The 12,158-nt window shown below is 41.8% G+C and overlaps 1 protein-coding gene across 1 annotated transcript in view; it reads left to right on the forward strand.

The window, feature by feature from the left end:
• The first annotated feature begins 7,869 nt into the window (after nt 1-7,869).
• The window catches only part of LOC147903345 (uncharacterized), a 141,722-nt gene continuing 137,433 nt past the window's right edge, over nt 7,870-12,158 (forward strand). Inside the window, 1 exon segment of the mRNA XM_087372504.1 lies at nt 7,870-7,949. Coding sequence (XP_087228630.1) covers nt 7,932-7,949 — 18 coding nt within the window. The 5' untranslated portion in view covers nt 7,870-7,931.

Below are 12,158 nucleotides of genomic sequence, written 5' to 3' on the forward strand. Positions count from 1 at the left end.
TTAGGCACTCACTGAGAGAGACCCAGAGATGGACGGGAGTATGGATGGGATTCATTAGCAGATGATCATAGTTGTTGGCCGATTGGGAAAGGAATGGCACATTGATCCTCCCAGCATTCTAGAGCAGGATCCCCCAAGATGGTGCCTTTGGGTTTGGGAAGGTAGGTCTAGTAGGATCCAGGAGAGTGGTTATGGCCTTCCAAGGTTGGCCTCACAGAGCAAGTGGACGAGGTACCCTTCTTTTCCTATACCACACTAATTGACAAGAGGCTTCACATGGACTCTTTTCAACATGGACCCCTTTGATGGAGAGGCATTGGTTGACCCATAGGGTGCCCTGGGAGGTTCATTCCAAGTCTTGGACATGCCTATGGTCCTGTTTGCGGCCGAGGAATATCTCCTACTTCTTATGGCTAGCCTCCCATGGAGGCTTGGCCATAGGCCCATGGTTGGAGAAGACGCGGGTGGAGGGGCAATGTCATAGTTGCTTTGCTAGAATACTAGAGATGATCCCTCACTACCTTTGGAGCTATTACAGGATAGTATGAAAAAAGTGAAAAAAAGGCTCTAACAAAAGTGATACATTCAAACTCATATTATATGTAGTAGGGTAGCATGTAGGCTAGATATATAAATGGCACTACTATGATAGGAGAACATGGAGCACTAAACAGTATACAACACTTTTAAGGATTGAGACCGAGTTGACCGACCACCACCTTAAATCTGTGGCTTCTCAGTGCTAATTGCTTTTGTTGATCCCTATTGAGATAGTCCGGCATTTGTCCAGACTATTGAAGAAAGGAATAAATGATGAAGTTAGGGTAGCATCTATATAAGCAACACATACCCTTGCAATCCCATTGCAAGGTGAGAAAGTCCTTACGTGACTGACGAGTTTTCTTGGCTTGAGAAAGCGAAGGTTTTAGGGAATGAGGACCTTGTATTAGACCCTTAATTGGGGGTTAAGCAATCATGACCATGTGTAACAAGAACATCCATAAAACCATACTTACCCTAGAATGATTAAGGAACACCTGGAATACAAATAGATGGATGTTGATACAATTGGAACACCTTGAATCAAATAGAAGATGATGATACAATTGTCTTTGAATGTTATTGTAGGTTTTGGATGAGCTAAATGGCTTGAACATTGGATTATGGATCCTCTACAATCTTACACTTTTACTCTCACACTCTTACTTGTGGATCCTCAATGGACTTGAGTTCATGCACGATAAAGGCCATCCATTTCACACTTTATTACTATAGGATAGTAATGCCCACCCATACAAGAGAGGGGACTATTGCCCTCCTTGTGTGATGGTGGCCTTGCTAGGGGTTGCATTTTTGTAGGCTACACACACACACACACATGCGTATGCATGCACATACGCACGCACGTATGCACACATGAGCACATGCATGCACATGTGCATGTGTGCATGCACACACGTGTACATGCATGCATGTGCACACGTGCATGCACACTTTTTTTTGGGTGAAACATGCATGCGCGCATGCACATGGCTCGCACGCACGCACACACAAGCTTTGAACACATTTGTGCTAAAAGGGGTACAAAGAGTAAGGTCTTTTAGAGAGAAGGGTGTGTATATATATGCATATATTTTTGGAGTTAGAACTACAAAGAGGGTCGAATCCCTTTGATAAAAGACCTTTGTGCGTGTCCTAATGTGGGGGTTTCTATGGGTTTGCTACTCTTGAATTATGAGAGCTTCAGTATGCCAAACTTGTTGAACACAAAGGAGACTGACTAGAATTTTGTTTTAAAAGTGGTGGCGGTTAACATTTCAAGGGCTCAGGCTTGATGCATGCTTTGTGGTACAACCTCTTTACCTTTTGCTCCTATATGTGTGTTCTATTCCTTTGCCTCATTCTAACTCTTCAAGTGGTTGGGGAGGATAGCATTCATGAATAAGGCTTTTGTATTTTTCTTCGATGATCTTGGTTGTGAAAGTTAATGACAAGATCTATACATCATTATGTATGACAAAGGCAAATTTGGCAAGGAGTTTGTATGGTTTGTTCCACTAATGATTATGTATGGGATAGTTCTTCTTTATCACAGTTTTACTTGCAAGTAGATTGCATACCACTTAACCCATAAAAGGTGCCTCCAAAGTTGTGATTATGGTTTTTCTCAATGTGTATTTTTCAATTGCATACCACTTAACCCATAAAAGGTGCCTCTAAAGTTGATTATGGTTTTTCTCTCACTGTGTATTTTTCACCTATGGTGCTCTTCTTTGTATGCGTAAAGCTTCACTTAGATGGCAACGGCTGGTGGATGGCTTTGTGGACAAGACTAAAATAGTTTCTTGTGTTGTATAGGTGCTTCTTGTGAGTTTAGGCTCTTTATTTACGGTCTAGGCATTGCTTCTATGTTTTGGGCTATCCTTAGGTTTGTGCTTTTGTGTGTAGGTTGTGCTACGTCCATGTTTGGGTTGTCCTTTAGTTTTATGATTTTGTATGTCTAGATTGTGGCCTTTTTTTTCTTTTAATGTTATGATTTATTGCGCATAGGTTGTGTTTACTTGGTGTTCCTTTGTTGATTCCATTGCATCTGTATTTTTTTGGCTTTATGTTAGATGGTGTTGTGATTTATGGGCTGGCTATGCACTTTGTGTGTTTTTTGTGGGGCACTAATCTATATGTTTAGAGTATTAAGATTTTGGTTTGCATTTACAATCATGGATGCAAGAAAGATGATTTGAGTTTCCATCTTTGAAGAAAAGGCATGAATTGCACACCTTCAAAAATAAATGACTATGGGGTATCTATGGATACTTACCAAAAAATTGTTCTAATACAATTCCATCTTTTTTTAGAGAATATACATCCACTATTGTAGTCACACCTCAAACAAATTTGTACTTTGGATCCTAGCAACACCCTTCTAGATCATCCTTGTCTATCTGCACTCCCAAAGGCAATGCTAAACTGACTCAACTGCTGCATGACATCGAGGACAAGTAGGATCAACCCCGAACCTAGATCTCCACAGGTTCATTGCAATCCCTCCATGAATAGAAAGCCAAAAGAAGAGAGTGATATTTCTATTTCTGAGGGATTTCCAGAGCCTTCTCCAAAAAAAATTATGCACCTCTGCATAAATATGAAAACTTGAGCCTCTTAGTAATTTCTTTAGATATAATGTTAACATACATTTTGGGTCCACTGGTCATTGATCTACCACACGTACTCAGAAAGGTGATGGTTTGTAGGAATTAAACTTCAACCTCTTAGCAATTTGTTTAGAAATAATGTTAACCCTAGAATCACCATCTTCTGTTACTCCTAGTATAGTTTATTTCTTAACTTTGATGGTGATCACTGGAACTTCTTCATCAACTATTGGAGCCTCAACAATAGGTATAATAGCTAAATAATCTACATGACAAGAAAAACAAGTATTTTTTTGCAATGGAAAGGTGACCAATGAGGAGCTCTAGAGGGCCTCCAACCGCTACTACTAAGCTGAAATCTCCTGGCATTTTTGACTGTGTAACGAAAGAAGGGGATGCTCTTCTCTCAATGCCCTTGATAAATCCAACCCCACTCCCCTGGGTCCCACTGCAAGAACCTAATGGGAGAACCACCATATAACCAGAGTCTCCAAGACCCAAGTGCCAGGAGAACAGGGTCAGGACTGTGAGTTTGTGCCCCACTCCATGTAACCTACACTCCTTACAGGCTGGAAGGCAACCTCCAAAAGAATATAATCTACAGATATGAGAAGTCTGCCTCCTGACTAAACATCAAAGAAAAGGGTCTTCTCATGTGTATCCCACAAAGCAATAACCTATAAGGGAACACCCATCCCCGTGAAAGCTCCCAACCAAGTGGTCTTTGTGATTGGCATGTCATCTGTATCTATCCACTATGCTGGTATGGCTACCTCTATCTGCTGCATCCTAACTGCACTCCCTTTGAGGTACGCAACTGAAAAGAGTCTTTGATCCTCTGGAAGCTATCTAAAAGCCTTCTAGGCACCTACTGTGGAAGCAGGTCCCCTCTCCCATCTAGACCACTGCATATAATGTGACACTCCTAGTGATCTACCATGCTCATTCAATATAGATTCATTCTACATGACTGGCTTCCTATCTATTTCTTTGCGAGAGGAGGGTGTAACTCTCCGAAGAGTGTCTCTGAAGCTGCCCCCAAGCTTTCAGAATGTAAACCATGAGAGGGAGATCTAAGATGGGCTAAAGTAAAAATTCATATGAAGCTGTCCATTCAATCTTCCTTGTGAGAAGCTGTACAAGACTGAATGCTGCATAGGAAAAAATATTTCCAAGGCTTCTTCATGACCTGGGGATGAGTGGCATGGTTATCTCTTACTGGCCCTCAGGTGTTTTTTGAGGTGCATGACTCAGACTCATCCTTCATTATACAACGACACTCTATGGAGTCATGCTCTCTCCAAGATGTTCCTTTCCTCCTTTCAGAGCTGGTCATGCCTTGATAGACACATCTTGGGAGATTCTAGCTAGCATTGTAGCTTAGCATTTTTGGAGGGCTAGATGTACGGAGGAACTGGAGGGTTCACAGGTTCATTCTTCCCAGTTTATTGCCAATATATGGACTGATACTATCAACACACTGATGGCCATCTGGGTGAGCATGCATGGATCCTCCAGAGTAGATACAACCAGGAGGATTTTTTTTCTAGAGTTTAGAGAGGATCTTCGTTCTTCTCTAAGTCTCCTTCAGGGTTGAGGTAGCATTTTTAGCCTCCACCTTGGAATTTTTGTTAGCTCCTTTTGAGCTGTTTTTCCTCTCATGCATGACATGATGTACTCCCATATTTGAGCTTGCTCTTGCGGCTTTCATTCATACTTAATGAAGTAATATTTTTGGGGAAAAAAAAGTACTTTGGAATGATTTAATTGCTGCTTGGGTTTTATAGCATGGCTTGATCTCGAGCATTGCAACATGTTTCCTTGATCTAAATGCTTCAATTGATGATCTTCTCAAGAATAGGCTAGCCCATATTGTTAGATCGTATTCAGATGAGTAGACTAGTATTTGGAGTTGTTTAGGTCATATTGCATAAGCAACCTGCTCTATCCTTCAAGATAAACTTGCAACATGGACTAGCAAAGCCTCTAAAGATTTGGCATACATATTCTGTAGTTATATTTCTAGTACGGTTTTGATTTCTTGTTTCTTTACCATGAGGAACTTTGGCAAGTCCATAGTAAGAGTAAAAGTTTGATCGATATCTAAAGTTGCATTCATGGATGACTCATATACTTTTCTCCAAAATGCGTGTATTGAAGAACAATACATTTTTTGGAATTCTTATGGTAGGTCATGGTCCTATTTTTTTTTCATATATGTATTTGATTTCACTGCTTAAGATCTTGCAACAAGTAGCCTGATATCTATGCATTTATGCATGTTTGCCTTGAGTTGTGGACTGTGCGGTGTTGTTCTCTTTTACTTTAGCTCCCAATTGTGGGATGTTTTCCTTGAGTTGCCAACTGTGGGGTGTTTTCTTTTGTTACTTTAGCTCCCAACATGGGCCTTTACTAGTAATTGATGTCTCTTTACACAAGAAGTACTTGGCTAATAGCTCTTAGAATGAAGCACTTGGGGGGCATGTTGGTTGCTCACAGCATATAATCCATAGAGACAGTTTATGTACAAGGCTATTGCTAGCTCCTTTAGGCATGGTTCCATTTTTTGCTATTTTTTATGGCACGTATGACATTCTCAGGGATGCATATTTGCAATCACCAAAGGCACAAAAAGAATTACAAGGGTAGATTGTAGCTGAGAAAGAGAAGAAAAAGGTAGGTAATTATGATTTAGTTGCCAATGAGACTTGAAAGAAAAATGATATATAGGGGGGAATTAGGTTCAATGTGCATACTAATCTATGTGCAATAGATAGAGCATGTGCAAAAATTCTCACATACCCACTAGAGGTAGTAAGAAAGCACCTCCAATACAACAAAAAGCTTCAAAGATAAGTCTGATGTATACATTTCAAGCAATACAACAAAAAACTGCAAAAAGATAAGTCTAATGTATACATTTCAAGAAATTTCATATCATGAGTGGTACGGGTGCTCTATTTTTGCAAGACTTATGTATAGTGCTATCCAGATTCTATTAGAGTAAGCAAAGAAGTGACCAAATGTAGTAAGGATAGGAGATTTTTAAGCAATAGGACATGAGATGGAGTATAAAACGTGGCACATGCATCTGGCATATTGGTTGACTAACTAGTCTTTAAGCTAATCAACAAACTAGTTAGTAGTCATTTAGAGAGAGAGAGAGAGAGAGAGAGAGAGAGAGAGAGAGAGAGAGAGAGAGATGGTAATCACAGTGTACTTGAGCTAGTTAACATAACATTAGATGGGAAGTGGCCTTTAGCTAAGTTTAGCTAGTTTAAAGTCAACCTTATTTGCACGTTGGCACCCATTAGAGTATGCACCACGTGGTCTCAACAAGAACATTGATATGTTTTGACTCAAAATGGTTTTTAAAAATAGTATGAAGTCCATTCTTTGAGCTTAAGATCTTAATGGATTCTATTTATCAAGGGCTTTGAAATGAGTACCCATATGGTATAGTTTCAAATTGATCTAGACCCTCCAAAATTCTAAAGGACACTCTTGTTTAAATTTGACCTTCACATTGACGTTAATAAAACAAATGCAATTCTCCTTGATACTTCATCACATTTAAGTATGAAATGATCTTAACAACAAACAAAGTGAGCAACAACAGCTTAGGTGGTTTGGGAATTTGCGCACCTGATCTAGTTGCGTGCATTTGATTCCCTCAGGAAGCCCCCTTGTTGCTTGTCAATGTAGGGCACAGGTAGTTGGGCCCCTTGTAGATGGCCGTGTGTGTGTGGGTGTATGAGTGGGGGAAAAAAATGCTCCTTGATGGCCAATGATTTAAGTACATCGAAAAGTTATTGTAACAAGTAGTAAGAACCCCATGTCATTCATGTTAAATACCACAATGTTTGGTGGAAATGTGGATTTTAGTGCAGAGAGTTTACATTGGTCAAAGGTGTTTGCACATCTATTGGGCCTAGACGTTCTTATTTTATTTGGTCAAAAGTGATTTACATTGTGGGAGTTGTGCTAATGAAACAGGTATGTGCTGTCTTTTCCTATAGTAGTCAGACAATTGGGCATATATTGTCATACATGGTCCATGAATTTCACTTAGTAGTGTGTCTTGAGCTCACACATCATCTCAAACATTGGACTCTTCACGCATATGATTCCAGATGTCATCCGTTATCATTAACTGACATAATGGTTGCTAAGTCGTACAAGGTTTTGCTGCCCCCCCCCCCGCCCTTGGATTGGAGCTTATGTAAATCACATTCGGTCTATGATATGTAATGCATTGTGGTAGTCTAAAAGATTGTAACATCGACTTTGGGTTTGCGAACTAGTTATGCTTAGTATTCTTCCATATGGCAAGATCTTGGCACGTCGACATATTGCTCTTGCTACTTGTCACAGAGAGAGAGAGAGAGAGAGAGAGAGAGAGAGAGAGAGAGTCCATCTTGGGTTGCTAAAGATAGAAACCATAGAGTGTTTAGTCATCCCTGCTAGCCAAGTTTCATTTCTTTCGAGCGTCAATGCGATGATCGTTGTTCGACTACGTAGGAGGCTGCATTATCTTGCATACTTGTACTGTAATGCCATCTTTTGATGTTGTAGTTCATTTTCCCTTTTTGATCACAAAAAAAGAAAAGAAAAGGAAAATGTGGATGTTATGAACCCTCCTCTAAGCCTTTCACAAAATGTTATTAGAATGCCAACGTGGCATTAATTAAGTTTTAACAAAATAACAATAGACAAGCACACTTAGCAGGAAGCTTTGGCGCCAACTGTTTGTGCACTGGAGGGAGGTGGTCGAAAGCCATGGAGAGCGTCCTCAAGGTCTGTTCCCTTCTTCTTTGCAGTGATTGACATGTTACAATCCTCCATGCAGTTCTCGAAACTTCGCGTCTGTGTCCATGCAGCGATTATCTGTCGATCTGGATAAGCCATTGATCGATACACGGGAGACATTCTTTCTATTGATACGTTTTTTGTACGTTGAACTACTCAGTTGCAAGACGTGCGCAGTTTACGTTAGATGATTGTTCAGTTTGCGCACAACCTCTAAGAAGAAGCAATTTACAAGCTGAAAATCCAATGGGATCAACTAAGCGCATGTTTAAAAGCCTAGGCCTCAAGGAACACGCAGCAATGTGATGAATGCAATCCGCTTATAAGTTCCGTTCGATATATTGAAAATCTCTAAATAAACAGAATAAAGTAAACTGACAGTTCTTAACTGGATTTTCCTTGAAGCTCGGGACTATGACATGCTCAGCCTTCAACCAATTCTTCAGATAAGCGGTCTTCATTGCTGGATGTTATACACAACATTCCTTTCAAAAATAGATTAAAGATTTTCTTTTGGAAGTAAACCTGGATGGTGACATAATTGGACCATTAATTGGGCGCTTGGTTCCTAATGTACTCTTCGAGCAAATATTCACGATGTGTATATAGATATTGGAACTGATTGACCTCCAAGCTTTTGGTGCAAAAATTTATGACAAGAGGAGTTTGGAGCTTGTCTTATAGCTTTTTGTTAAGTCACATCTGCTTTGGCTGCCAAGATTCTCTGACAGCACTCTATGCCTGCAATCTTGATTCGACTTATTTTTGTCTAGAAAGGAGACTTCTATCAAGTATGACCAAGTACATCATGAACACGAAGAAACTCATGTGATGAATAAAGCACGCAGAGGGTAATTACACATGATCTTGCTGAAAATGAAAGCGACAAAGTTGCTCAGGTGCATCAAAATTCCAAGAGGGTCCTTTGGATGTGTATGCAAAGAAAAGTTCTCCATGATCCCACTTCGTTTGAAAAGAAATTGTCCTAGGAGTAGCTGTTTAGGAGGAACCCTGAATCCTGCTCCTGGTGGCCGTAAGGGTGTGTGCAATGTCATGCCAAATGATACAAATAGATTGAGCTGAATGAGTATGAGAGCCATCAGGTGCCTCTCTATATTTGGATCTCCAATTTTGTAGGTTGCCAGACTAACGATGATCTCCCATATTGAGTCAATGGAAGAGGAACGACGCTTGAATGGAGTAGGAGGCACCACATCTAGGTGAATAGCCTGTGGGTGAATGCTGAGGGAAATAGGTGTATCCGCTCCCTTACAGGGCACTTGTGGACCTGTACTAGCCATGGAATTGATCCCCAAGTGATAAAGGTATCACCTCCCATGAACCTGCCAAGCAAAAGAGTAGTACCCTGCCATCTCTCTATAACTCGAAATGGAGTGTTGAATGGACTCAATATCTGTGAGGCATCGTTGACATTAGGGGTCCTCCAAATGCTTTTAGGTTCACGGCAATGGCAATACGTTTAGGTTGAAAAGCCAAAAGGACATTGAAACCTATCTATTCTTGTGGATCTCCATAGATGTCTCTAGAAATAAGTTTAGGGGGGGGGGGGGGGGTGATATGAAATATCTTCTAGAGTGCTCTCCTTGCAGGGGACCATTGCATATTCCGAATCGGTGATCTCTTGGCATTCTAGAGTGTGTAATCAAAGATCGGTACTGTCCTCCAAGGGCCGCTGCATTAATTCATCTCTACTCACTTGGTCCCAAGATAAATGCTGAAGGGGACAGCCACCATACAACCGAAGTTGCCGTGATCTACCTTCTACAAGAGAAGGATGGATGAGAGGGGCCATTATCATCAGTGCATCAAAGAACTCAGATAGTGTGGAGAATGGCGTCCTGGATGGGTTTCTGAACAGGTAACATGTCGAACTTTTAACCTTTTGGAACTGTATAAAGAAGTGTGTCCCTTTCCCATATGTGACAAAACTATAGGGGAACACGTATGGTAGAGAAGACAGTAATCAATGAGTACATCTCCCTGTCCTCGTCTATGGAGAACCATCTAACCGGTCAGAGGAATAACTTTGTCAATCTGCATAGTTCGCTTTTGAGCATCTTTAAGCTCACTTGTGATAATCTTCCTCTCAAGTGAGGGCAAGAGTCTGAATGCCCTTGGTACCTATTGCCGATGCTGGTCCTCTATCCCACTAGAACATTGCATGTATCTTGAAAAGCCCAAGGGTGGGCCCAGATTGCATCATTCCACATGGTAGGTTGTTTGTCAACCTCATCTTGAGTCTGGACTTGAGTCGATTTGAACTCTGTCAAAGTGCAGCAAAATATACGAATAGAGACAGAGAGCAGATCTACGAATAGAGAGAGGAGACTAGACATGAGTATACAGGAAAAAATCTGCATGTAGTGTTAAGAACCTCCAAAGGATGTTCACAATTCCCAAGGCAGAACAGTACCTCTGGCGGACTTGTAACTGAGGTTGAACTGCACCTCAAATGACACCAACAGTAGGCTAATACTGCACTTAAATGTCCAAGGCCAGGGCCAAATGGCCCTATACGTAAGAGCGCAAGGGCTGCTGATGTGACTGACCAGGATTGCTGACCTGGCTGACCCAACCGACTTGGTCTGGTCCGTTAACCCAACCTTGGTCAGGTTGTTTGACTTGTCCCTTGTAGAGTCCCAAACCAGTCCGTAATAGGCATCAAGCGAAGCCTCAACTATGGTTTAAACCAGGCCCTAACCAGCCTCAACCACCTGCTAACTGAGTCTCTAACCTTGCATAAACCCCCTCCTAACCTGGAGAAATATAATGAGAAGGATCAAACTACTACACCTCTCTCTGAGCGGGAACACCCACATAGAAGCCCTCTCTCCTTAACTGACAGCCAGGAGATGACAACTCCATACCCAGGGAGTTAGAGTATTTGTAGAGCAATTGAGGAAGCATTGTGTCCTTTGTTGGACCCACCTCCTTGTCAAGTAGCTGTCGTAGCCACACTTCACCAGGATATCCTTCTTCCAAGCTGTCTATGCCTGTAGCACACCTTCTACAGCAAGTCGACTTCTTCCCGAATTGCCCACTCCTTCATAACACCTTTGGCAATGGTTCACCTTCTTCCCGTGCTGTCCACGCCTTAAGAAATCAGCAGTAACTTCCATCTTCCCCTCATGCTCTCCCGGATCAGAATTTACATTAACTCGGGCTCTGATGTTAAATGCACAGTCACCACATGATCAAGACACAGGCGATGGTTTCACCCATGTGCGATGTGGTAAAGGGTGGGTGGGACATGATGGTTCGAATATGGTTGATGACAATATCCCGTCCAAGTTTTGATACCAGCAAACTCCAAACTGTCCACACTTGCAAACGCTTGCCAGCAGCAAACTCTTAACTGTGCACGCCTCAAATGCTCTCCAGGTCTAGGCTTTCAGATGACCTGTTGCTCTAATACCATGTCAAAGTGCAACGTATTATACAAACAGAGATAGAGAGCAGATCTGCAAATAGAGAGAGACAACAAACTGTGACTAGAGAGAGAGTAGACTGCATGTACTATTGATGAGGCTGAACTGCATCTCAAATGACAGGCTGGAACTGCACCTACAATGTTCAAGACCAGGTCCAAATGGCCGCCAAATGGCCGTATATATAGGGGCAGGAGGGCTGCTGACATGGTCGACCCAACCAAATTGGTCTGATCGGTTAACCAGACCTGGTCTGGTCAGTTGACCCGACCCTGGTCAGGTCGATAAATCAGGCCTGGTCGGTTTACTGACCTGGTCTGGTCGGCTAACCCGACCCTGGTCATGGTTCCAAACCAGCCCATAACAGGCATCAAACCAAGCTTCAACTGTGGTCCAAATCAGGCCCTGCTACTGAGTCTCCAACCCTGGCATAAACCCCCTCGTAACCTGCAGAAATACACTGAGAAAGGATCACCACATAGAAGCCCTCTCTTCCTAACTGAAAGAAACGAGATGACTAACTTTTAACAACCTCATGTACAAAGAGTGTAGTGCATCTCTGTCCAAGCAGTTGATGACTCTGCACATGGCTGTGTACTTGTGGGTGAAAAGGCAATGGTACCTCATAGTACCTGGGGCATCTCATCAAAATATGCTCCTTGGTCTCCACCTCGTGTCTCGTAGAGTCCACAAGTGAAAGTACAACACTCATACAGAGTGGACACACACACTTAAGTACAATATGTAT

The sequence above is a fragment of the Dipteris shenzhenensis genome, chromosome 3 (assembly GCF_047967505.1).
Source record: "Dipteris shenzhenensis isolate YYH24624 ecotype China chromosome 3, Dip_SZ_1.0, whole genome shotgun sequence".
Taxonomy (NCBI): domain Eukaryota; kingdom Viridiplantae; phylum Streptophyta; class Polypodiopsida; order Gleicheniales; family Dipteridaceae; genus Dipteris; species Dipteris shenzhenensis.